The sequence below is a fragment of the Doryrhamphus excisus genome, chromosome 2 (genome assembly GCF_030265055.1).
Source record: "Doryrhamphus excisus isolate RoL2022-K1 chromosome 2, RoL_Dexc_1.0, whole genome shotgun sequence".
In the NCBI taxonomy this organism is placed as follows: domain Eukaryota; kingdom Metazoa; phylum Chordata; class Actinopteri; order Syngnathiformes; family Syngnathidae; genus Doryrhamphus; species Doryrhamphus excisus.
In genome coordinates, this window is record NC_080467.1 from 17,889,507 (window position 1) to 17,917,411 (window position 27,905).

Below are 27,905 nucleotides of genomic sequence, written 5' to 3' on the forward strand. Positions count from 1 at the left end.
AAAGAACAGTACCATCCTTCGTCATTGTTGGGGGAAAAAAATTGCCTGAAATAGAGACAGAACTTGAGCAGATTTATTATTACCTTTGCAAAGCAAATGGGTCAGACAACAACCAGTATGCATGGCGGTCTGTTGGTGATTGGCCGAGAAAACTTTTTCACTCCACAGCATGCAAATGAATTTACATTGAGAAAGAAAGGACATATCATTTGGTGCCACTATGGCATCAAAAGGTAATACTTGGGCGTAAACTGATGTTTTCAGTACTGGCACTTACTGGGGACATTAAGGGGACAGCCTCAGAGAGACTGATTAAACAATGGTATCCTGGTTGATGTATTTACATGAAGAGACACCCTGTACTGAAATCTAACACTCATGGAGTATACAGGCACAAATAATGTGACTTAAGTTAGATCTGTAAATTCAAAATCTTGCCATCACAATCATCATCCTGTTTTTCTTTTGACTCCTCCAACAGCAGCTTCAGGCGACTCAGGTGATGCAAAGCCCTAGGAATGGATATTTTATTACTTTTGAGAATAGTTACAGTGTAACATCAGCTCCAGAAATTAATGGCAAAAACACAAGTAACATTTAGAATTATGTTCTGCTTCATCAATGTAACTGTGTGGTATTGCATGTCGGCCTGATATTATAGTATATATTATATTCATCTTTGGTGACTTTTTCCCATTCTTTTCCTTTAGCTGTTGCTACTCTCCGTCCTTCCAAGTTTGTGCACTTCATCACCTCTTGTATTGATAGTGATAGCGATAAAGAGTTCCCATGCATCTTTTGGTGAGACAGTGGGGCTAAGCCCTTGTGCAGGCCCTGACCGACTTCTGAGGATATTGTGGCTCTCTGTTATGCCCTGGGTGGGAGGTAACTTGCTCCATTAAGAGTTCTTCCGACTCATTCTGTCGAACATCATTTGGACACTTTCTTCATCAGAGGAATCTTCTGAGTCAGATTGATCCTGTTCAGTTGGATTTCCAGGTGGACGACTGCCACTGCCACTTGGACAAAAGTCTGGGTTATCAGACATTTCAGACTCAGGGTCCAACCCCGTTACTGCCTCTCCATCATCCAGCATATGTAGGACCATTTCAGCTGTGTATCTAGCAGCCAAGGCATGGATGAGGAAACACAATGTTTTCAATAGATCAATATGTAGCCATACATAATTTTGTGAACCTCTGCCTGACTTGTTCATTCATTGTTCATACAGTATCCCAATGCTATAGTATTCCAGATTGACAGTATCTCTGACAGGTGTAATACCTATACTGCATATTATATTTTACGAAAACTGTGCTAGTGTTAGCTATTTATAAAGTGTGCCCAACAATACATATAGTAATGTTAGCCAGCTTGTGTCAGCTCGTTACAAAGTAGGCTAATTTGTTGATAAATAATACTAGCACTATCATGAAGGACACACACACAATATCATATGAAGATAATACTTACATGTATTAGCACTTGATGTGTAAAATAATCTTCCTGAGGGGTGACACGTCTGATATAGTCTGTGTGGTCTACAGTTAATTTATTCCTGACAGCCAAAGTTGATGAGAATCAAAGGTTCCTATTGGATTCCATAGAAAATGCATGCGGGTCATTTTTGACGCACTCAAGGTAAAATTTGAATGGCATTATATCAAAAACATGTTTTTTGAGGAATACCTGGAATATGAAATGATAACAATTTTTCATTACAAAGACATTTCAAGAAAACAACCCGACCGGTTCGAGTGGTTAGCGCGCAGACCTCACAGCTAGGAGACCAGGGTTCAATTCCACCCTCGGCCATCCCTGTGTGGAGTTTGCATGTTCTCCCCGTGCATGCGTGGGTTTTCTCCGGGTACTCCGGTTTCCTCCCACATTCCAAAAACATGCTAGGTTAATTGGCCACTCCAAATTGTCCACAGGTATGAATGTGAGTGTGAATGGTTGTTTGTCTATATGTGCCCTGTGATTGGCTGGCGACAAGTCAAGGGTGTACCCCGCCTCTCGCCCCAAGACCATGGTACCCCCGCGACCCTCGTGAGGAAGCGGTAGAAATGAATGAATGAATGAACCCGACTGGGTCATTTTTGACCCACTTATGCATCTAAGGGTTAATGTAAAACTACAATTATTTCAATATTTAATTCATAATTATCTATTCATTTAATTATTAGCAACTTCATGAATTAATTAATCTGTCACAACTACCTATCGTCTGTGGGCACGATTAATACAAATCTGTTCCAATCATTGCTGGTCTGATGCTCTCAATTCATTCATTCATTTTCTACCGCTTATCCTCACGAGGGTCGCGGGGGGTGCTGGAGCTGTCTTCGGGCAAGAGGCACACCCCGGACTGGTCGCCAGCCAATCACAGGGCACATATAGACAAACAACCATTCACACTCACATTCATACCTATGGACAATTTGGAGTCAGCAATCAACCTAGCATGTTTTTGGAATGTGGGAGGAAACCGGAGTACCCGAAGAAAACCCACGCATGCACGGGGAGAACATGCAAACTCCACACAGAGATGGCCGAGGGTGGAATTGAACCCTGGTCTCCTAGCTGTGAGGTCTGTGCGATAACCGCTCCCCCGCCGTGCAGCCCTAGGGATATTTTAAATCTTGAAAATCTAAAGTATGTGGAAGTGGGATCTACTGACCCAGAGCACACAGAAGTAAAGAAATAAGCATTTATTGAAGTTGTTGAAATTATTTCTGCACTTTATGACCAATATATTGAACAAAGAGTGGCTGAAAATTTAGAGGCAGTACCCTTGCACTTCTCCACCACTGATATGAATGATATGCGTGTGATGGACAGTTTATGTTACCAATGTCTACTTGTTGCACATTGAGCGTATATGAGTTAACTATGGACCAAATATAATTAATCGCAATGAAATATTTTAATCAATTGACAGCTCTACTTTTTATATTGAGATTTTAATCTCAACATCAGTACAACTTTTTCCACAACAATTTCCCTCAAATTACTACTTTATTCATCGATTTATTTTTCATATTGCAACTTCATATAAAATGTTTTGAATATTTCAACTTTTTGCTGCTAAAATTAGAATTCATCATACTATTACAATATTATTCTCAAAAAAATTACAGCTTCTTCCGGTGAAGTTATAACTTTTTTCTTTTAATATTTTGACTTTATTCATGTTACTGCTGATTTTCCCACTTTTTCAGTTGGTCTTTATTTAGTTTATTTGTTAAATTATATTGGGTTAGACAGTTGATGTACACATTTGAGCACTGCTCAGGAAGAATTCCATTAGTGAAAATGATGGTTAATGTTCATTTGCAGGGAAGCTGCGCAGATTGGTCAAAGTTACGAGGTTGCGCGGAATTGGTCAAATTTGCCAGCATTGGCCCAATCGCAAAATCCTGAAGGGTCTGTACAATGTAAAAGTTTTACTTCCTTACATTTATAGGGATGAATAATCCTCGATTTAATTGAGTTTTCTAATCATTCCCATACATATTCACTTACCTTTGTAGTGACAGCCCACCAGATAAACTCTGCTCTGCTTCACGGTCAGACCTCTGTGACACAAATACACAGTAGAATAGAGATCAGTATTCATATTTTCCCCTTGAATATTGTCGCTTATGGTCTTCAAAAAAGAGGCCCTGCATGCGAATTTTCAACCCACTGCTGCAATGGCTATATTCGGCGTTGTAGATGAGAATTACTCTACAATTAAGAGAAGTCACAATATATTGGTCACAGAGCGCAGCCTTGGCAGAGGCCACCATTCAAAGGGAACGGGCTTGACGTCTGCTGGAAACGCGAATCAGGCTCCTGATCCCACTGTAGTGTCATGCCATCAACCCTGTACTGCTGAAGTACCCCCCATAGGACACTGAAGGACATGGTCGAGTGCCTTTTCCAAGTTCACACAGCACACTTTGCAAGGGTATAGAGTTTGTCCAGTGTTCCGCAACCAGGACAAAAAATACATTGCATCTCCTGCAGCTGAGATTTAACTAATGATCATACCCTTCCTTCCACCACTTTGGAATAAACTTAGTTTTTTCCACTGTTGCAACAGGGACAATATAATGTATTAGCAATATGATAGGTTTCTTTTCCCTTCATGAGGAGCGCAACAGTAGCACGGCACACCTTTCTCATATTGAAGTTTGTGCCAAGTTTATAGGTGGTGAAAATTATTTATATATTATATATTATTTAATTTTCATTCATTCATTCATTCATTTTCTACCGCTTTTCCTCACGAGGGTCGCGGGGGATGCTGGAGCCTATCCCAGCTGTCTTCGGGCGAGAGGCAGTGTACACCCTGGACTGGTCGCCAGCCAATCACAGGGCATTTCTTGAAATATATTTACTCAACATATCTACTGTGCATGGATTGGTCTACAAAATGTAAAAATTCTAATTGGCTCATCCATCCTTTGATTTTTCAACATGCAGCCCGAAATGGAAAAAATGTTTGGACACCCTGGGTTAAGAGTCTTTTTTTCCCTCCAATAAGCTTTTTCAAGCTGAATAAAGGCTCCTCTATGAAAATTTAATAAATGACATACCTTTGGAGCTTCCTCACCCTGCAACAAGTCACTGGAGACTGAAGCAGCTGCTGGGTGCTGATGTTGAAGTGCTGCCTCCACAGCCTGCAGTCTGAACATCATCTGTTTAAGTGCCTCCAATCCACCAGGCTGCTCACTGAGGATGCTGCTACCATGGTGATTGCCACCATGACTCTAGAGGAGACAGTCGGCAATAAATATAATGTGCCATGAGACAAGATTTTGGCCACAGCAGCAAAATAAAGAACATGGCCATTCTGTCCATTCACATGTCTAATGCCGGGGACTTCAAAGGATTACTTCAAAATGCCACATCAAAAGACCCAAACCTGCTATATACATACATACGTACATGAATAGTCTACAATTTCTCACAAGTTTTCAAAGTTTAACACTGCAGGACATTTCCAAGATGCTTCTCCAAAGAGATGGTCTTTGTCGCCATCTGGTGGTGGCCAAAGTCCAGACCCAGCCATGTGTTTTCACTGCCATTTTCTGTCAAATTGTACCTCTCACACTGACACAAACATGCTTTTTTGATTACAGTGTCAGCTTAAAATAAGATTTGTTTATTTATGATACTGGTTTGGAAATAAAAAAGCCAATTTAGGTACATTCAGAAACGATTAGTATTAAAGATTTGCCTCAATGCACCTTTCCTTCATGAAAATACCTTAGGGGCCATCCATAATTTTCAACATTTTCACAAGAGTACAAAGAGTACTCTTTTGAGCAACCCCCCCCCCCCCCCCCCAAAAAAAAAAGAGTACAATCCCAAATGAAAAATGTTGATAGGTCCATGACCAACTGACCCAATACAGCCAGGAAATTGAACATGTCCAATAGTGTTCTCTGGCTGTATTTTGGGACTCTGGTCAATCAGTCACTGCCCATCAACATTGTATTGAACACAAACAAGATAAAAAATTATATCAAATGCCTCTTTTTTTGTATTTTTCTTTCAAGAAAATACAAATGTATTACAAATTTGGTCTTTTTTTATTGTTCTTTCTATCAAATGATACATGTAGCAAAGTCCTGATGCAACAACTGTTTTCCACAGGATTTTTTAAACAAGGGAATACTTCTTATATACACACATGATTACTCAAGGAGCAGAAGAGTTGCCCCTGGTTTCCAAAAGCCTGAGGAGATAAAATCTTCTTTGAAATGATGGACACAACCCTTGAACTCAACTCAATGCGAAGTATGCAATAAAGATGCCACAACTGTTTTGAAAAGGCTTAACAATCACACCTATAGTCTAGTCAGTGTATCACAGGAAGTGAAAATCACATTGATTGTTGCTGCACTGTCCACAAAGTCAAATTCACCACCACAGAGTCATTCAGAAAATGTCAATCACAGCCAGGTATTTGGTCTATGCCCAAATATAGAACATAAACACAGAGCTGGCGAATAGATTCAGGATGGTCGCTTTAGTTTTGATCTTCTCCATTTTCGGAACGGCACTTCGGAACAAATCCGCCCTGCTCGATTCCTTCGATTTGGAATCTTTCCATGCCGCCTGGCCAGCCGCTACAGCGTCCTTCCGCTTTCTTTCCGAACGCACAAAGCAGTAAACATTGATGTATTGTTCGTATGCATTGCTCGGTGAGCGATGAATGGCAGTAATCTTTTTGATGAACGAAAATAGGTAATTGAAATCACCGGGGTCGGCCATTGTCTGATTGTTGTGTTGGAATGCGAAGCACGCAGAGCTACGTGGAGTATCGCGTGGACTGGTCTGCTCTCGCGCTAGCATACGACGACAGGGGACCAGTCTACTCGCGCTAAAATTTGACTGCGTCCCGCGGTTCGAACATACAGACATCGACATTTTCTGGTTTTCAAAAAAGCGTACGTTGATGTCTTACCCCCCTCCCCCCCTCGTACGGTTTGTACGCTCGTGAAAATGTTGAAAATTATGGATGGCCCCTTAAACACAAGGCAATAGTCATAAAACACTCATTTATTCATTCATGTTCTATCGCTTATCCTCAAGAGGGTCGCTGGGGTGCTGGAGGCTATCGAGAGGCGGGGTACACCCTGGACTGGTTGCCAGCCAATCACAGGGCACATATAGACAAACAACCATTTTCATTCAGAGCTAAAACAAGGCTAAAAGCGGGGCGCAGCAGTCAGATATAAAAAGTTAGACATTAAAAACGGATTTAAACAGGTGGGTTTTGAGTTGTTTTTTGAAAGTGGGAAGGTCAGGGCAAGCACAGAGTGAATGGGGCAAAGAGAGGGTGGGGGCAGCGATGGAGAAGGCTCTGTCTCCCCAGGTTCGGAGCTTGGTCTTACAGGGGAGTGCCAGGAGGTTGGAGTCTGAGGAGCGAAGGGGACGTGGGGGATTGTGTGGATGAAGAAGGTCTGTGAGGTATGGAGGGGTCAAATTGTGGAGAGCTTTGTAGCTGATGAGAAGGACTTTGAAATGGATACGTTGGGGGACAGGAAGCCAGTGGAGGTTTTTAAGGACCGGGGTAATGTGTTCACGGGAGCGGGTGGAGATGAGGAGGCGAGCAGCTGAGTTCTGAATTTATTGAAGTTTGTTGAGGGTTTTGGATGTTGTATCGTAAAGAATACTGTTGCAGTAGTCGATTCTGGAGGTGATAAATGCATGGATCAGGGATTCAGCGGCAGAGAATGTAAGTGATGGACAGAGTCGGGCTATGTTCTTAAGATGGAAAAATGCTGTCCGGGTTAATTGTTTGACATGGGGTTCAAAAGAAAGGGAAGGGTCAAGGATGAGCGGGGATGGAATGAGGGCGGCACTGTCGAGTTTGAGACAGAAGTTATGGGTGGATGTTTTTGGGACCAATGATGATAATATCTGTTTTGTCACTGTTAAGTTTGAAGAAATTGTGTTACATCCAGGTTTTGATGTCAGTTAAGCAGTTGGTGAGGGTAGAGTAGATATTGGAGTTGATGGAGGAGGTGGAGATGTAAAGCTGAATATCATCGACGTAGCTGTGGAAATTGAGGCCATGACGACGGATGATATTGCCAAGTGGGAGGATGTAGAGGATGAAGAGGAGAGGACCAAGCACCGAACCTTGGGGAACAACTTGAGGTAAAGGGGCTATGGAGGAGGAGCAGTTATTTATGTGCACAAACTGTTGATGATTTTTGAGGTATGACTGGAGCCAGGACAGAGCAGAGTCGGTGCTGTTGAGGCTGGTCTTGAGGCGGGACAGGAGGATAGAGTGGCTGATGGTGTCAAAAGCTAGCGAGGTCTAGGAGGATGAGGAGGGTGAGATGGCCAGAGTCGGAGGAGAGAAGAAGATCATTGGTGATTTTAAGAAGAGCTGTTTCAGTACTATGTTTGGGATGGAAACCGGACTGGAAGGATTCAAACAGGCTGTTGGACTTGAGGTGAGTTTGTAGTTGAGCAGCTATGACACGTTCAAGGATTTTGGACAGAAAGGGGAGGTTAGATATGGGACGGAAATTGGAGAGGTTCTTGGAATCAAGACCAGACTTTTTGAGTGTGGGGGTGATTGCTGCCAGCTCGAGAGACTGTGGAACGGAACTGGTGGTAAGGGAGGAGTTTATAATTCTTGTTATCAGAGGAGAAATTATGTGGAGGCAGGGTTTGATAAATGAGGTGGGGATAGGATCCAGGGAGCACGTTGGAGTCTTAATACCAGTTAGGATTTCAGTGAGTTGCACGGGTGAGATGGGTGTGAAATGGGAGAGTCACTGAGTGGAGCCAGATAGTAGAGGGTCGGGGGGCAGCGAGTGAGCCAAAAGGGGATTGAGGGAACTGTATATTTCTACAATTTTGGACAGGAAGTAGGTTAGGCAATGGTTGCATTTGGTGGTGCAATCTCTCAAGCTGGCGTTTACGGGACTTCATATTATGGAGTACAGGAGTGTACCAGGGCGCAGTATGGGAGAAAGAGACCATTTACATTTTTTAGGGGACAGGAGGAGAGGGTATTGTAGTAGGAGACAAGGAGACAAGTTCAGAGGGGTCCTCGGACAGAAAGGGGGAGGGGAGACAGCAAGTTTGGTGGTGAGAAGTGAAGTAAAGACATGGGGGTTGATGGATTTAGCATTTCTAAAGGTTATTTCACGTTTTGCTTTTGGGGCACTAAGTGAAGTGTGGAGATCAAATGTGATGGCCAGATGGTCTCATATGTGGAGGTTATGACTGGTGAGGTCACTGGTGAGGTTGTGTGGAGCAGACCAGATCCAGGATGTGACCTCTGGTGTGGGTGGGGAAGTTAACTTGTTGAGTGATAGAAAAACAGCTGAGAAGGTCAAGGAATTCTGTCGCGGACTTGGAGTTAGTGTTGTCAATGTGTAAGTTGAAATCACCGGATAATTTGGCCTAGTCATAAAACATTTCATCCAAATTGCAAACTCAATGTCATTTCATTTCACTTTTAAAACACATTACAATACATATAAATGAATCATATTACAGTAAATATTATTTTATTTCAACAATCTAACTATTTCCACAGTTTTTGATGTTTAATGCGAGTTGCAATTTGTCCTACTTTCATTGAACGCACTGATGCACCGTTCTCCGATGCACAGAGGGATGTATGCATGTATTTGGATGTATTTCCCCCCTTTTTCCTTTCACCTCACATTTGCTCCTAGATGCTGATACTATGTGGGAATGCATAAAGGTAAGATTTCATGACTTTAGTTAGTTCCATGCTGAATGGCTACTGGACTTCAGCCACGGTCATCACATTGACAGCCCGTCAATAGCAGCTGTAACTCCAATTTTAGCTGGCAGTTCAACGCAAAAATCAGCAGAGAGATGTAACAATGTCAAAAACACTGGTTGGTTGGGCCACTATTATGCCAATATACACTGTATATGACAATTAAAACAATACCTGCACTGCTCCAGTCTCTGGCAGGCCATGTAATCCAAGTTAAACACAGCAAGAGTAGATAAAAATAACTCTGGTTTTGCTACAAGAGCCATCTGCCAGGGCTTTGAAGCTAACTTTACCAATCTAAATACTCTTTTTTCTCAATTTCCCATCAATATTTGTTCCAGCTGGGGCTACCAAGTTACTGTGCTTCAATCAAACTTTGGTGTGGGCCGAGGGTCAAACAGGAGCGCATGTTAATTGTGCGTCAAAAAAATTAACACATTAACTTTTACAGCCGTAATTTATTTGTATTCTATTTTCTTATCCCTCCTATCTTATTTGCTTTGTTTTTAAGTGAATATGTTTATTATTACATTTTTGCAGTGCTGCTGGAAATGTGAATTTGTCTTTCATATTAATAAGTATTTATCAGTATCTATCAGTATCTATCAGTATCTATCAGTATCTATCAATCTAATCCAGCCACATTGGTAATCACTTTTTCACAGAGTCATCTACCATATTTTTTTCCCCCTTAATAATAAAGTTTCATTTAAAAACTGCTTTTTGTGTTCAGTTGTGTTGTTTTTGACTAATATTTAAATTTGTGTGACGATCTGAAACAATTATGTGTGACAAACACGCCAAAATATGAGAAATCAGGAAGGTGGCAAACACTTTTTCACAACACTCTATATGACAAGGCTGAGATGATCCATTTTTACTTGGGATATAAAGTATACAATAGAAAATATGAAATTGGCCTTTGCATTCTTAAATTTTTCAGTATGTGCCCCTTTGGACACCCCTGGTCTAGAAGGTCATCCCTAAGTTTACTTTCTGATAGTAACGTTTTGGTGGTGGTGGTTCTACTCCGCAGGTACAGTGAAATATAAATAAGGACCCATCAGTGCTGGGACCTACCTGAAGGATTTCCTGATGGATGCCCTCTGCTGCCTTTATTGACCCCCTGCATTAACAAAAAATGTAAGTAGTATTTGTATATATTTGTATAATGCATACATACAGCATGCATAATTCTGTACAGTGGTACCTCGGTTTTTGCAAATTATCTGCTGAAGGTCAGACAAAACCCGAATCGTACAAAATATATGTAAATCCAAATTAATCCTATTCCAGACACCCAAAAATATTTACAAAAATTATATTTTATAGAGGCGGCACGGCGGTCGAGTGGTTAGCGCGCAGACCTCACAGCTAGGAGACCAGGGTTCAATTCCCACCCTCGGCACATCTCTGTGTGGAGTTTGCATGTTCTCCCCGTGCATGCGTGGGTTTTCTCCGGGTACTCCGGTTTCCTCCCACATTCCAAAAACATGCTAGGTTAATTGGCGACTCCAAATTGTCCATACGTATGAATGTGAGTGTGAATGGTTGTTTGTCTATATGTGCCCTGTGATTGGCTGGCCACCAGTCCAGGGTGTACCCCGCCTCTTGCCCGAAGACAGCTGGGATAGGCTCCAGCACCCCCCGCGACCCTCGTGAGGAAAAAGCGGTAGAAAATGAATGAATGAATATTTTATAGAGGCATTTACAGGTTTATTTTATTAGATTAATAATAGTTTTACATGCAGTGGCCACTTTTATTCAACAGTGCTAACTAATTGTACTCCATAAAAAAAAAATCAGCAATGCATAGGGTGCTTTGTTTGGGCATTCGATTTTGTGGAACAATACAGTACAGTGCAAATTGACTACTTTCATGCAATGTTGTACCATAATCAGGACGTATGAAAAACGGCACAATATTTCCATAAAAATGTTCTTTCAAAGCCTAATCATATGACAACAGGAATTAGGGAGCTGTTGATGTAGTTGAAGGCTAATATGTACAGCTATTACCAACACCGCTTTATTGAGTTTATGAGAGGTCTTTAGCGTGCACAACACAAACTTTAATGATGAGAGAAATGTTTTATATATCTTACTAAATTGTGTCAGTGTGATGTGTCTGTGTGGGGGGTGCACGTCACACTGCGGAGGAGCAGCCATCACATTGATGCTAGATAAAACTTAAACTACGACAGAAATGTTTTGCACATGGATATGAATATTTACTCCTTTTAAAATTGATAATGCTGTTTAAATGTGTGTTTAAGAAAGCTGAATCCTGCTGTTTTCAGTGTTTACATTTCAATAAATATTTGTTTAAACTTGAGACCTGTAATAGTTGTTATCATTGTCATTTTTTCATATAAATTGAGGGAGCAAAAGCAGTATCAGCCACAAATATCGGCCCAGGCAAAATCGGCCATCGGCTAAGGGTGATGGGAAACGGTATCGGCATCGGCCGGAAAAAAACATAATGGTCTAGTGGTCAGTCAGTTATATAACAAGCTCAGATCAGAAGAATACAGAATACAAAAAAAAATAAGAATACTACAACTAGCAATGGAGAATTTTTTAAAACGAAAGAAATAGGAGAAAAGCGGTGCCAGTCCCCCCCAAAAGACTATATTTTTTACAAGTACAAGTATTTTTTATAAGTACAATCCTGACTTCATCAAGTACAGCTTTGTAAATGGAGGAAGCGAGGCGGAGCCGTGAGTATTTTTTCACTACCTTTTTTATTGATTTTATTGATTTTTATTCTGATTCCTTTTTTGTTAAAAGTTTGGTCTTTTTTTATTAATAAGCCTGATTTAAGCCTTTACATTTTTTCTTGCTTGATTTGTTCGTCCATTTTCTACCGCTTATCTTCACGAGGGTCGCGAAGGGTTCTGGAGCCTATCCCAGCTGTCTTCGGGCAAGAGGCGGGTACACCCTGGACTGGTCGCCAGCCAATCACAGGGCACATTAAGACAACAACCATTCACAACCATATGCAAACTCCACACACAGATGGCAGAGTGTGGAATTGAACTTGCATCTCCAACTGTGAGGCCTGCACGCTAACCACTCGTTCGTCGTGCAGCCCTAGCTTGATTTGTACCATGAATTATTAACAAAAGTTAAGATAGGTTTAATGAAAATCTTTGTGATTTCACTTTTTATCATGTCATTATTCATTTAACTTCATTCAGGTTTTATCTTGTTAAACTGTGAGTGGATTTGATTTATTATTGAAAACAAATTAATGAGATGAAGTAAACTGATACAGTGTTAATATTTTATGAGCCCCGGGCCACTCTGCACTGAAAAAATCGGGCCTCAACGTCAAAAAGGTTAAGAACCCCTGGGTTAAAGGGTATATAAAAAAGTTTTGCTTCTTCCTACTCCTTTTTGGACACCATCTAGTACAGGGGTGGGCAAACTTTTTGACTCGCGGGCCGCATTGATTTAACAAAACGGGGGGGCGGGGGGGGGGGGGCAGACTATATATTTTACATGTAACAGTTCACCTGGTATTATTGTATCTGTAAAAGTGTCATGCAATCTGCTATTATTATTTATTATTTTATATTTATATTTAAATATTTTATATTTAAATATTTTATATTTAAATATTTTATAATTTATTATTATTATTATTATTATTATTATTATCATTATGCTTGTGTCCCTTTTTTCAGGAGCACTTTGTAAACAACAGACCACATCAAATAACAAAATTGATAAAACCATCAAAAGGTTGGCTCAAGCCATGATGCCAGTTCGTATGTTGAGTTTAAATGAAATACTTTGGAAAGAACGGACGGGCCATATTCAAACACTTGGCGGGCCGGATGTGGCCCCCGGGCCGTAGTTTGCCCACCCCTGGTCTAGTAGGTTTATAGCCTTATTGCTCTGTTTCCTTTTATGTGTCTTTTCCTGGCCTTGTGCTTTAGTGTCTGCTTTTTTTCAACAAATACCAAATCATACAAAAACAGGGGAGTTTCAAAACCGAGGTATGACTGTAAAATTTAAGAGTGACAGGATGAAAAACTCACATCGGCAGCGGGGGGTCGCATGAAGATGAACAGACCTGCAGCTCTTCAACATTCACTGGACTCACAGCATCAATGCGAGCTGACAACAAAAAAGATAGTCGTGGTTTGTAAAGATGAAGCAGCAAAGAAGCCAACCTGTTCACCTGTTTAATTACGAACTGCTACTGCTGCTGCTCACCACTATTGAAGCAGAACCTATGGGAATACTATAATCATCCATTAATCCATGTTCTTCTGCTCATACATTTCAGGGTCATAGGAACGCTGGAGTCTCTCTCAGGTAAGTTTGGGCAAAAGGCAGACTTCCCCCTAGACCAGGGGTCGGGAACCTTTTTGGCTAAGAGAGCCATGAAGGCCAGATATTTTAAAATGTGTATCTGTGAGAGCCATATACATTTTTTTAAACATTGAATGCAATAAAATGTGTGCATTTGTATGTAAGACCAACAGTTTTAGATATAATGGGCTCTAATTATGTAGACCAGGCACACTACCCCACGCCAAGGGGGTGTGGCCAGCACACTTTCAGGAGCAGCGCAGTGTCCAATAATAAATCAAATACTTGCTGCCATTAATGCAACTTCTGCTGCTGCTCCGTACACGTATTTCATTCTTTTGGCCATCTTCGTCAGAAGGCTTGGTTCTGCAGCTTTAGCTAGGTGACTATTTGACTAAAGGAGGAAAGTTTACATTTACATCTTAATGACCGAGGTACACTACCGCATTACCCAGTAATAATCGAGTTTTGGTGTTTGACCTGGAAAATATCATCAGGAAAGATAGATATGGTCGGCCGTATTGCAGTAGAAAATAGATAGATAGATAGATAGACTCCCTTTATTGTCATTGCACAAAACACAGTAGTGAAATTGCCAACAAAATGTCGTTGCCTGGCTCCCATATAATAACAGACACAAAAGAAGATAAGTAATAATAAATAATAATAATAATGTGGAGAATAAATAGATAGAATAGACACCAAATATGAACAACATAATGTAAAGTGCAGCGTGAACAGTAAATTGCCCAAATAATTTAGATAATTTAAATAAATAATAATAATGTAAGTAAGGTAGAGGGGCTTGTTTGGCATTGAGCAGTCTGTAAATAGATTTACAGATTAAAATGCATAAGAAAGTTGTTGATTTTTTATATTTTTAACAGTGATTTCTGTGATGTTTACTTTAAAATGTTAGCAAACATACATTTTTATTGTGGTAAATGCTTGAGAGCCAGATACAGTCATCAAAAGAGCCCTACCTGGCTCCCGAGCCATAGGTTCCCTACCTCTGCCCTAGACTAATCACATGTCAACTGGTCAACTAGTCAAACTCACACATATGGTCACTGAGTAGGTCTCAATCACGATGTTGTCTGTTTGTCTCCACATTCATGAGCAGCCCGGCAACAACTTGGATCATAGCTAAATCATAGCTACATCCAACAGACATGGAAAGATACTAGCGTGAACAGTTACAAGCAACAACCACTGAACATTGACTTATATTAGCTTGAACAGCTACTAGCAATGTCCATAAAACGAACATTTGCCAATTGCTACACAATCATGACGCGCTTGGTCACAATTCATTGTGGGTGACATCCCACCATAGAGACTGGTACGTGCACAGAACGCAGAACTACTTTCCAATAGTGTGTTAAAGGGGACCTATTATGCACATTTTTCGACCATTTGCATTGAGTTGTGGACTCAGCTATACGCGATAACCAGCACAGAAAGCTCTCTTGATCTTCCAGAATCTGCACCTATTCCAGCTGTGTTTCCTTGGATTTTGTGCATCCCGCGAAAACAGTCTGTTTTGATTTAGTCCACCCACGGCTCGCCTCCAGGCATGCCCACCCCGCTGTGGTTGGTCCAAGTGCTCACGAGGACTTCCGGATAACTGCCGAACTCAACTTTATGAATTGATAAACAGTATAGGAGTTGATAATAAACAATAATATGTATGTGGATCACAAATCCAATCCGGAAGTAGAGATTGGACAGTAGGGATGGGCACAATTAATCAAAATCAAGTAATTTTTTTATTGATTTTTTGACAGTGTGAAAGTTAATGTAGTTAATGTAGTTCATGAGTTCATGTAGTGTGCGTCGAGAAAGCAATGTAATGAATTTCACTATGTGGCGGTAGTAAAATATCCCACCAGCGGGGGAGCGATATAGCCGAAGGACAGCAGAGAAAACTGCCTGCCAGCTCACTTCTGCCCTGCCGTCGTATCTGAAGGTGGAAAACACCGCAAAATGTAGCGTGGGAACATTTCGAGCTTAAAAATGACTCTGTTCATTGCAAATACTGCAACTAGTTTACAAGTATAATTCAACAACAACTCCCATGATGTATCACCTAAAGAACACTCATCCGACCTTGCTTAAAGTTAATGAATCCACATCCTGCAATCAACCCACCATTGCCTCAGCCTTAAGCCGGAGGAGGTGTGTTGCAAAGCAGGCAGAGAAAATCACGAATCACTGCAAAATGATTGAAGTAGATATGCTGCCCATAAGTGTCGTCAAGGGGAAAGGTTTCTGAGATGGGAATAATATACTCAAACCCGAATATCAGATTCCTTCATGGCGCACCATCACCAGGCTCATAGAAACTCACTACGAGGAGCGAAAGCAGGAGCTGCTAAACAAGTTAGCCACTGTAGCCAGTGTTCCTATAACAACCGTCTGTTGGACCGCTTTAACAGCGGAGAGCTACCTCATCATCATGTGCCATTACATTCGCGAGAAATGGCAAATTAATTCAGTGGTCATGCTGACTGAAAGCCTTCTAGGCCGGCATACTACGAGTAGCTACAAGTGTATGTACTATGTTCTTTGATTAAATGACTATTAGTTGATAATATGATGTATTATTTTGTGTTTAAAAGAGGCAAAATGTAGCCTATTTATTTTCTTTTGGAGAGTAGCCTATTGGCTCTTATTTTGTTAAGATCCCAAGTCCCGACGCCTCCGTGTAGGCCTATTTCTATTGTTTAACTGTTGCACATTTAAATAGTAAATCGCAAAAGACGTGGATTAAATTATTATTATTTATGATGATTTTTTATTCTGTCTAAAAAAGGCGGAATTGTATTTTGTTTGAGAAAATAATACTATCACTGGATTTTATTTTGTGAAGAGTTTCAGCCCGACGCCTCGCGGTGTATTGTTTATCAGTTGCACATTTAAACTGTAGCCTAAATTTTGCAAGAGGATTGTTGGATTAAAGATTCTTCTTGAAATAAATTCTTAATTGAGAAAAAAACAGACTGCCTGTGGTATTTTTAATCATTTTTTCTATCAGACATTTCTTAGTGATTCAATTGATAATTGATCGTTAATTCTCATGATGAAAAAGTTTGTCGAAAACGCCCATTCCTACTGGACAGTCCAAAGTTTCTGAAGAAAAAAGGCGTCTCTGAATGATAAGTAGCATTAACATTTTAGAGTTAGGTTTTCTACAGCATTGGTAACATGTAATGTGGTCATTACACGTTTTAGTGTTCAGTGTTAGAAAAAACTCTGAAATTGAGGGTTCAGACCCATCTCTTACTTCCTTCAGGGCTCACATCCAAATGCGCAAACCTGATTATCTGAAACTTTGGCATCGTTTAACATGGAAATACAACATTCCCACTACATTTATAGGTCAGAAAGTGGAAAAAGCATATTAGTCCCCTTTAACATGACTTAAAAAGATAGACACAATTTAAAGTGTTTACAAGCTAGTCCTATGCCAATTCATGGGGAAAAAATGTATTGTGCATTTAAACACATACATTGACAACATTCATGAGCTCACCAGAATCTGCAAGACTTTCCGTTGCTCCAAAACTCCGAGACAGAAAGTTCACCACTTGATCCGCTTTTTGGATCAAAGACTCGAGGCGATTACCTGACAAATAGAACGATACACACTGCAACAGGGATCAACAACACAGATACGCATCTTTAACCCATAAGAAGCCATCCCTGCACATGGTGGTTCAAATTCTGAAGTTGACACAATGATGTTCATGAAGTGTGTTTTTGGTAATGGTAATCGAATGTGGTTTTTTTTGGAGTGAAGTTTCAATTCAAAGCCAATTGTACTGTTTCTGTGATTTTCAAGAAATATATGATATGTACGTATATGTATTTGTCAAGTTAAGAATTTATCTTGAACAATGTAACATACAGTATGTGTAACATGTTTGTCATGAATTAGTTGTATTTTACAAAAAACATCACAAATTTCTTCCATGTGCTATATCCCCTATTATCTGACTTCAAATGGCTCTGGCTTCTTATGGCTTAAACTTCACTCTATCACATTATGTTTCACCTCTTAAAAAAGACTCTGTAAAGTTTGGGTGTTTTCTCTCAGAGGCAAGCAGTGATATCTGTTCAGCAAACTGAAGTCGGAGATTTCTGAGACTCTCCTGGCTGTCATCCTATGTATTGACACATCACAAAACAAAAAGACAGAAAAATTAGCCACAATCGCTTTTTTATTTTCTTGAAGTTTAAAGGGGACCTATTGTGCTTTTGCCACTTTTCTGACCTATGTTGTTAAAATGTTGTAGTATGGTGTTAATTGATGCCAAGGTTTCAGATAATGAGGTTTGCACACTTGGAAATGAGCCGTGAAAGAAGTTTGGGGTGTTTCTGAACATTCGGTTTCAGAGAGGATTTTCTAACACTGGCTCTCTATGACTTCACAGAGTGCCGGGCTTCCTTATGTGAGCCAGATATGCTTTCTGCCTGGCTCCATCCAGCTGGTGAGTTCCTTATTTGGGCGTGCCTGGGTACAGGCTGTACAAGCTGAGTGGGACCAATCACAGTGTAGTGGGCGTGCCTGGAGGTGGGCCGTGGGTGGAATAAATTAAAATAGACCGTTTTGGAAAATCAAGGAACTGCAGATGGAGATTAGTTGTACATTCTGGAAGATCTAAAAGCTTTCTGTGCGGGTTATCGTGTGTAGATGCTCTGTAGGAGTCCACAACATAAACGACCAAAAATGAGCATAATATGTCCCCTTTAAACCTGACTAAGATTAAAGGTCCAGAAGTAGTTAGTATAGTTAGTTAGTATAGTTAAATCCCGCCAATACCCCAAACTTTTGTCCAGAAGGTATTTGGTTGTCCTACTCCCATACAAGATACCGTCTTGAGCCTCCTGCATGTCAGTCACTGATTTCAATTAAGTATTTTATCTGTTTAAGTGCTACAGTACTTTCAAAATTGTGCTTTTAGATCATTATAAGCACGTTGTCTGGTGAGGGCCACAATACAGGTCAAGATGCAATGCTATTTTCCAAAAAGTTCCACATGTGTTTGACACATGTGGTCAATGTGGGCAGATTTCTTCAAATGCTGGCTTTTCAACTGTATTCAAGAGCAGCATTTTGTTTGCGAGGACATTCTGTAAACGACACATAAATACATGTTATGCTCTTACAATTGTATTGGGGTTGTGTGATATTTATATACCGGTATAGTCTTACAATGAGAAGAAAATGACTTATACCAGTATAAATGCTAAAAACATAAACACCGCTTTATTGTAAGGGGCGTTTCACAATGCGGGATGACAGGTTCCGAGTGAAGATGCAAAGGACGTTTATTCTTGTACCCAACTCATTGTAGACATTCTCAACACACAGAATACATAATAGTGGCCTTCAAAATAAAAGCGTTGTTTGCCGTCTAACTGTGTAAGCAACACAAGCTTTGGAATTTCATGGATGACTACTACTTCCTTAATCACAAGCACAGGCATTACAGAAGATTAAGTCATGTGTGCAATCTCAATGTGTGCAGAAGCAGACATCCGATTAGAAAAGTTTGTTACCCATGCGACCTGGTCTTCGGCAGCCAAATCTGGTTCTTGGGACATGGAATGTCACTTCTCTGGTGGGGAAACAACCTGAACTTGTGCGAGAGGTTGAGATATTCCCACTAGACATAGTCGGACCTCGACCCACAGTTTAGGTTGCGGAACCAAACTCCTCGAGAGGGGCTGAACCTTGTTCTACTCTGGAGTTATTACAGAGGAGAGGCGGCGAGCTGGTGTGGGCTTATTAATATCCCCCCGGCTTGGTGCCTGTGTTGGAGTCAGCCCCGGTGAACGAGAGGGTCATTTCCCTCCGCCTGCGGGCTGGGGAAAGGGTCGTGACTGTCCTGACTTGTGCGTACGCGCCAAACGGCAGTTCGGAGTACCCAGCCTTCTTGGGAGTCCATCAGGGGGGTGCTGGAGAGCACCCCAGCTGGTGACTCCATCGTTCTACTGGGAGACTTCAATGCCCATGTGGGCAATGACAGTGTGACCTGGAGGGGCGTGATTGGGAGGAATGGCCTCCCTGATCTGAACCCGTGCGGTGTAATGTTACTGGACTTCTGTGCGAACCACAGTTTGGCCAAAACTAACACCATGTTCGAACATAGGGATGTCCATAAGTGCACTTGGCACAAGGACACCCTAGGCTGCAGGTCTATGATCGACCTTGGAGTCGTATCATCAGCCCTGCGTCCGCATGTTCTGGTCATGTCCGCATGCAGGCCCCGAACCCGATGGTGGAGGTCAGGGTGTCCATGTCAAGCTGGAAAAGGATTCCTATCGAGCATTGATGGCTTGTGGGACTCCGGAAGCAGCTGATAGGTACAGTCAGGCCAAACGGTTCGCGGCTTTGGTGGTTGTCGAGGAATTCGGTGACGCCATGGAGCACGACTTTCGGTCGGCCTCGAAGAGGTTCTGGCAAACCGTCCGGCACCTCAGAAAAGGGGAGGAGTGCCCGGTCCACACTGTTTACAGTGGGGACGAGGGCCTGCTGACCTCGACTGGGGATCCGCCCAGAATTCCTCAAGACTCTGGATGTTGAGGGACTGTCTTCGCTGGCACGTCTCTTCAACATTGCGTGGAAGTCGGGAACAGTACCTTTGGATTGGCAGATCGGGGTGGTGGTCCCCCTTTTCAAGAAAGGTGACCGGAGGGTGTGTTCCAACTATAGGGGGATCACACTCCTCAGCCTCCCTGGGAAAGTCTAGTCCAGAGTGCTGGAGAGAAGGGTACGACCGTTGGTCGAACCTTTGTTACAAGAGGTCTAATGCGGTTTTCGTCCTGGTCGTGGAACACTGGACCAGCTCTACACCCTCACTAGGGTGCTTGAGGGTGCATGGGAGTTTGCCCAACCAGTCTACATGTGCTTCGTGGATCTGAAAAAGGCATTCGACCGTGTCCCTCGTGGCATCCTTTGGGGGGTGCTCTGGGAGTACGGAATTGGTGGCGCGCTACTACGTGCTATCAGGTCCTTGTACAAACGGGGCAGGAGCCTCGTTCGCATTGCCAGTAGTAAGTCGAGCCTGTTTCCGGTAAACGTTGGCCTCCGCCAAGGCTGCCCTTTGTCACCGATTCTGGTCACAATTTTCATGGACAGAATTTCTAGGTGCAGCCAAGGTATTGAGGGAGTCCAGTTCGGGGGCCTTAGAATCTCATCTCTGCTATTTGCAGATGATGTGGTGTTTATGGCCTCTTCGGGCTGTGACCTTCAGCGTTTACTGGGACGGTTTGCATCTGAGTGTGAAGCATCTGGAATGAGACTCAGTACCTCCAAATCAGAGGCCATGGTTCTCAGTTGGAAAAGGGTGGAGTGCTCCCTCTGGGTTGGGAATGAGGTCCTGCCCCAGGTGGAGGAGTTTAAGTATCTCGGGGTCTTGTTCACAAGTGAGGGAAGGTGGGAGCATGAGGTCGACAGACGGATCGGCGCAGCCTCTGCAGTAATGCGGTCGCTGTACCGGACCGTCGTGGTGAAAAGGTCATGAGCTTTGGGTCATGACTGAAAGAATGAGATGGCGGATACAGGCGGCTCAAATGAGTTTCCTCCGTAGGGTACCTGGACTCACCCTAAGAGATAGGGTGAGGAGCTCAGTCAGAGTCAGGGGCTCAGAGTAGAGGCGCTTCTCCTTCACATCGAGAGGAGTCAGTTGAGGTGGCTCGGGCATCTAGTCTGGATGCCTCCCGGACACCTCCCTGGTGAGGTATTCCGGGCATGCCCAGCCGGGAAAAGGCCCCGGGGCAGACCTAGGTCACGCTGGAGGGATTATGTCTCACAGCTGGGCCTGGGAACGCCTTGGTGTTCTCCCGGTGGAGCTGGAGGAGGTGGCCGGGGACCGGGAAGTCTGGGCTTCCCTACTAAGACTGCTGCCTACGCGACCCGCACCCCGATAAGCGGAGGAAAATGGATGGATGGTTACTCATAAATAAATGTGCTTTACAATTTGGGAGTTTATTTCATGGGTTACGGTTTGTAGCTCCGCCCCTGCTTCAGCATTCAGAACAACCATGTCTGCCGTGTGTGAGACTTTCTGGCTTTGTGAGTGATATAGTTTTGCACCCTGCAAATTTGGGGAGAGAACTTGGCAGGGTGTGGAGAGTTTGAGGCTCGCAAGGTGATCATCCGTCAGGCAACGGCCATAAAGCCCCGGTCTCAACCCACTGTATTTACAATTGTAGGCAAAATGTGGGGATGAATACCGCCTCAGTCAGGATTTGGGAGCATGCAGACACTATGTAGCACTTTTAGTGAAGGACGAATTTCATTGTGGGCGGGGCTGTGTCAGCATCGGATGACTTGTTACATGCGTGCCCCTCTGCAACCACTTCTGTGCCAGTTAGTCTTGGTGCAAACCTGCTTTTCATTCAGATTTTCAGTTAATAATGTGAGAAGACTAGAAATAAATGCATTGTGAAATACAAAAATGTGAGTTGTGGACACCAGCATTTTGTTAATGTTCTGGTGAAGCATATTGTCTTTGTTTGGCATGAAATAAGCTACGAAAATAAATGTTACAAAAATGAGTAGCTCTTGGCCATTTTCATTTCAGCTCTCACAAGAAAAAACCTTGGCGACCCCCTAATATACACTGCATGTATGTGATTGGTATTGGTATCGGCCAATTTCACCCATGGATTATCGGGATCACTATCGGCAGCATAAGACCCTGATCGGAACATCCGCAGTAGTCACAGCTGCCCTAGGGAAGACTGACGGAAATGTAGCTATCAATTCATGCCTACGGCCTCTCCGACCACTACACGTTCATTCACAATCATACACCTGTGTGGGCATGGGGGCAAGGTGGGGTAAGTGTCTTGCCCAAGGACATAACAACAGTGATTGGGTAGAGGGAGTGAGGCTCAAACTCTGGATGATCAGCTCTACCTCTTGAGCCACTGCTGCCCAACAGACCTCCAGGGAGGGATGGGATGTGCAGTTGCTTCGAAATATCTCTAAAAGACGTGTATGGAGGTGAAGATGGACCTCTGATGGCTCACTGAGGTCACAGTACTGGATCCGTGCTGGGTACTTCAGTACTGGCTCACTGATGGCTGACTGAGTGTGGTCCATGTCTGCTTTGCTCCCAGTTATGCTGCCAGACAAATGAAGATACGGGGACATCTCTGTTTCCCTTGTTCTGTGTGCACACTGAAACATGGAAATACTATAATGAATAATGCTAAATAATATAAGTAAGAGTGAGATCCTAAAACAGGTACAGTGTTAAAATAAAATGATTGGTAGTTACCGTTAAGCATCTAACAAAGGGGACATCTTGTTTCAATGTGGAAACTTGGCCTTCATTTTTGCACCTGCTATAAGGAAAAAAAAGTGACACAACATTCTAAATGACACACATACTTGTTTCCGGCAGGACTGCAATTTTGTGTGGTGTTTGGTTGTGCCAAAAATCGTGAATGCATGTACCGTTATGCTCCTAATAAGAACAAGAGTTTGAACCTGCAGCGTCTGCAATTCCTTCTTAAATTCGGGTAGGACAGGTCATCTCCTGGTCTGGATGAGGCTTGGTCCTTTGACATGACAGATTGAGACAGGACATCAGAACCTGCCAAAAAACACAATGAGGCACAGCACAGATTGATCAAATATCCGACCAAACGTATGTTTAGATATGCTAGGCTAGTTGTAGGTATAGAGGTGCTGCATTTAAGAACCTTGGATGAATGCGGTTGTGTGGGTGACCGGCATGGAGCCATCGAGGGGGATAGACAGCAGCTCATCAGTTGTCATTGAGAGTCTGTCGTGGTTGTCACGGTGATGGAGGGAACTGACAGGAAGGGTCAGCAAATCTACTTCTCGCTCAGTTAAACGCTCCCTGAGAACTACAAGCAGAAGAACTATGAAAATTAATTAAATGTTTTTAAAAATCAAACCATACACACAGTATTTCACCAAATGAATACACACCTCACATTTGTGTAAATGTTTTATATGACGCTAACTCACTTTTTTAAGATACTGTACTGTATAGGCCCAACTAGTGGGGAAAATATGTTTGATCCCCTGCTGATTTTGTAACAAAGATATGAACAGTACAGATTTTAATGGTAACAGAGAGACAGAATGTAAAAAAAATGAAATAATGGTGATGTTACCTAGTGACCTTTTCATTTTGCAGATAAGCGAGTAGTTACCTACCAGATCTATTTCTGAATGTGCGCATTCTGGGTCTTTTTGGGGTGCACAATGGACTCTGTGGAATGAGCAGCCTTCCCATCAATGACTTGCTGTTTTGACTTTTTTCGAAGTCGGCAATATAGGCCTCCAAGGCAGCTGAAGCTGAGTCATACTCCTTTGGACATAAAAAACGATCACTAATTAAAAACCATGACAGACGGATCTGAGTCAACATAGTCAACACATCGTCAACAGTGAATAAAGTTGTAATTTAAATTTAAAAAGTTATAATGTTACAAGAATGAGGTCAAAATATTATGGGAATAAAGTCATAACTATGAGAAGTTGAAATACCTGTAAAAAACAGCAGAAATAGAAAGAAGAACAATACTTTTACAAGAATAAAATAAAAACATGGATGTAGCAATTTGTTTTTGAGTGGCCCTTGCCTCGTCTCTCACCTCTTGTTAGTCATATCGCCGCTTTTTATCTCATATATCCACAAAATTAGAAAGTGGGGTTCGGCAGTAGTCCAGAAGTGCTTGGGAGTATGACCAATCACAGCGGAGTGGACATGCTCAGAGTTGGGCCGTGGGTGGTATCAATTAAAACATATGTTTTGGAAATCCAAGGAAATCCAGCTGGAATAGATGCTGATTCTGGAACATCTAGAAGAGGGGTCTCAAACACGCGGCCCAAATGCGGCCTGCAGGACGCTAGTTTGAGGCCCCCGTCTTAATATGAAAGTTTAATGCTAGTTCAGCCCGCGCAAGTTTGATATGGCTGCTTTATGGTACCATGTACCCAGAAATGACAGCTTACAGCTGTGTGCACACCGGACACAACTGACGCGATTTTGGCCCGCCCATACGCGAGCGAGTCCGCCTGTATTGCTTTTTCTCTCATCATCCATGACTGAGATCACCTCCGTCGCTGCGCTCTGAAAGTCCGAAGCTCCGCTGTCATTTCTGGGTACATGATACCTTCTGGAGGCGCACAGGGCTCAGCTGGTTCCAACGCTTCTTACCGGAGCTCCGCCTGGTCGACACGCCTTCTAGCAGTATTTCAGGCTCAATTTGAGGACCTGCTAGCTTGGGTTAGCACCGGGATTTCCAGGCAGGAAACCAACTACAGACGCTTTATTTTAGCTGCTAAGTGCCTGTCCACCTGTCTCTGCTGAGTATAGCGGTGTTTGTTATGTCAAAAGCAATAAATAAGGCGCTGTCTGGTCCAACAACAACTACAACATTGTATTAGCAGTGAAGCTACAGGCTTATGACGCTGGGTGCAAATAAATGCAGGAAATTATGCTAAATAAAACTGTAAATACAAGTCACAAGTTCGAGCAACTCATCAAACATGTGGTTAAAGTTATGACGCTGCTCCCAGATGCAACTGAGTACGATGCTAACATGCTAATTGGGGAAAATTATTAAGTTTCATTAATGTTCATGTTAAAGGTTAAATAACTGTTAATACTGTTCTCTTTAATCAGAAAAAAATTATTTCTCTACCCACCAACTAGTATATGTGGTCTCTTACGTTTCTTTAATATGCTGTTTTATTATTATTTTAGTTATTTATTACTGATTAATAGATCAATTTTCTTCATTCTTGATTTGTTTATTTATTTTTTCATCTTATTATGCGAAGAAAAATACAAATTAAGATATTTGAAAACAGTGGAATGTTTTATCAGAGCATTTCTTGTGGAAAACCGGAACCAAAGCACTGAAAAAGTGCAGGGTATAGCAGAAGCAAAAGCATTTAAGACAGTTTTTTCCACTTTTTAATAAATTTGTTTTTTTTTTTTTTTTTTTTTGAACCTGATGCCCAGCCTCACCCAGACCCTAGCTCCAGTGTCCCCCAGGTAAATTGAGTTTGAGACCCCGATCAAGAAAGTTTTCTGTGAGGTATTGTGTGTAGCTGCCCCACAGGGCCCCAAAGGGCCCAAAACTGAGCATAATACAGTAGGTCCACTTTAAAGATTAGGAACCGAATCAACAGTATGAATTAACCTTATCTTGGTATCTGAAGGTCGTGTTGTGGTCAGGCACCAGCAGGTTGCTTCTAAGGTAGCCTGAGCTTGACAACAGCGTTGTCACTGTCGACTCTGGAGATGCGACGTCTGTCCCACGGCAGGTGGAGTCCATGCTGACAAAAACAACACAATATTTCCAGTGGTTTCACATGCCTAAAACTTGAAGCGCCAAAACTGTGACAAGCAACATTGCTGAATTTAACAAGCCATTTCCTCAAATGTGGTTCCAATAGTAGTTTATACCAGGAGATGGCGGACATCTGTAACTTTAATCTAAACTACATTTGTTGCCGTGGTTTTATGCAAAATGTAGGTGTTAATACACTTTCAACAACTGTGTACTGGCGACAGCGAGTCCGCCATCACAGTCCACCAGCAGCATACAGTACATATACTTTTGCCAATGTTTTGCTTAACCATGTTTGGGGTTGCAGGAGGGGATGTGGTGGGTTGTCAAACGCAGCTAATGGTGAATGTACAAAAAAGGGGGCACAGCATCATGGCTAGTCATATCCGTGGGAAAGTCCTCAACAAAATGCGCTGCTAATTGGTAGATTACACCTGGGAATACCATGACCTGGATGAATGATAACCCAGCAGTATGGATTATCCTTACTGATCTTTTTTGCAGTACATTTAGCGAGTGAAGATTGCTTTTATAGTTATTACCCCAAATCTCCACACAATAAGTTAGATATTGTAGAACCAGTATGTGTGATTTTTGATGTATTCAATATTGAAATATTTCGCACCAAAATTGAGAAAGTAGTAGTTGAACCTTTTAACTATATCATTCATATCATCATTGTAGGCGTTTCCAACCATGAAATAATGACGGTAGTCTGTCTTCTTGTTACTTTCCGTAATTTGCAAGTAAGCCATGAAAGTGAGCCCTGGAAGATGTTGGGGATGGCTCTGAACGCTCCGTTTCAGAGAGTCTTTTCTAACACCAGCGAGAAGTGAGAAGTTGCCGGCTCCAATCCAGCCTTCCGTATATGGCAGTGCCAGGGTACAAGCTTTTAGCTGTACAAGATGAGTGTAGCCGTGGGTGGAATAAATTTAAACGGACAATTCAAGGAAATACAGCTGGAATAGGTGAAGATTTAGAAAGCTTTCTGTGCGGGTTGTCGTGTGTTTTATAGGAATCCACAACTCAATACAAAGAGACAAAAATTATCATAACAGGTCCCCTTAAAAAGAGCAGCGAGACGTACTTTAATGAGAAAAAGCCCCGGGCCGCATTTTGGACACCACTACGTAAACACGTAATGTACTTAAAGTTGTTAAATAGTAATTAATATCACCAAATTCTTAGCACATTGGATTGATTTTGATTTTGCTTTTAAGCAAAATAGAAAAACATAATGATGTCCCCGGCATCCTTTAATTTTTCACAGTCTGTGGCCTCTGTGGGAAAAGCGAGGATGTCTGCAGTTGTTTAGCGATCATTACAGCAAAGGACAACCACAAAGCGCGATTGTATTTAAAGTTATCACAAGCATGTAGTATTCAGAAAAAAAGTACTTTGTTACCGAATTCCAGTATGTTGTGATAAAAACAGCATCCGGGTTCACTTCTTGAAAACGGCGACAAACAAACTGTTGCCTTCCTGCTGCTCCGAGAAGTACATTCAAGGCTCCCAGGGAACATTAATACGGCCCTTGGCTGCTCTGGAATCAGATCATGTAAGTGTTGTCTCCGATTGGCCCAGTTAGTTTTCATCTCGTCTCTCATTGGTTACATTAAGCAGCAAGACGCTCGTCGTTACTGGCTAAAACAGTGACGTCAAACACCTCTTATGCCCATGCGCAGACAACGACAGAACGGAAAGTTATGCCGTTGTGTCGACGGAATGGTTATGTGTCAGGATGACTTTACACGAATAAGCCTTTTATCGGTGAACAGCACTGCATACATTAAAGCAAGGCGCACTCACCATTTTCAATACCGCCAAACCCTGCTCGCGTTTCGCCACTCTTCTTTCTCGCGGGCTGGTTCTACAGTGGCAATTAAACGCCACTGCCCTCTGTAGCTCAAACCCGGAATCACAGCTCAGAACCATAAACTGTATTGCACTCTCATTC

The 27,905-nt window shown here is 42.2% G+C and overlaps 1 protein-coding gene across 6 annotated transcripts; it reads right to left on the reverse strand.

Annotated features, from left to right (window-relative positions):
- Positions 1 to 51: 51 nt before the first annotated feature.
- Positions 52 to 27,836, reverse strand: c2h18orf54 (chromosome 2 C18orf54 homolog). 6 transcript variants are annotated; one of them, XM_058064316.1, is made up of 14 exons: positions 27,758 to 27,836; positions 25,799 to 25,934; positions 23,802 to 23,955; positions 23,318 to 23,485; positions 23,103 to 23,208; positions 22,891 to 22,957; positions 22,527 to 22,790; positions 17,652 to 17,760; positions 17,130 to 17,222; positions 13,318 to 13,396; positions 10,352 to 10,397; positions 4,584 to 4,757; positions 3,526 to 3,578; positions 52 to 1,121 (listed from the first exon to the last, which is right to left on the reverse strand). In XM_058064316.1, exons 2-14 carry the CDS (start codon positions 25,931 to 25,933, stop codon positions 899 to 901), a joined length of 1,671 nt encoding a protein of 556 aa, XP_057920299.1. In that variant the 5' UTR covers position 25,934; positions 27,758 to 27,836; the 3' UTR covers positions 52 to 898. The 6 variants fall into 6 exon arrangements, with proteins under 6 accessions (XP_057920299.1, XP_057920298.1, XP_057920300.1 ...); XM_058064315.1 differs by lacking the exon at positions 27,758 to 27,836 and adding an exon at positions 27,354 to 27,508 and having other exon boundaries at positions 22,891 to 22,954; XM_058064317.1 differs by lacking the exon at positions 27,758 to 27,836 and adding an exon at positions 27,354 to 27,508 and having other exon boundaries at positions 22,626 to 22,790.
- Positions 27,837 to 27,905: the final 69 nt, after the last annotated feature.

What these genes read in the sequence shown, in the direction of transcription:
- c2h18orf54 (XM_058064313.1), bottom strand. Translation starts at nt 27,385, where the DNA reads ATGCTGTTTTTATCACAACATACTGGAATTCG. An exon ending in CACAACCGCATTCATCCAAG is followed by an intron (nt 23,209 to 23,317) that starts GTTCTTAAATGC and finishes GTTTTTTGGCAG; the next exon opens with GTTCTGATGTCCTGTCTCAA. An exon ending in AGGGTGAGGAAGCTCCAAAG is followed by an intron (nt 3,579 to 4,583) that starts GTATGTCATTTA and finishes TTTGTGTCACAG; the next exon opens with AGGTCTGACCGTGAAGCAGA.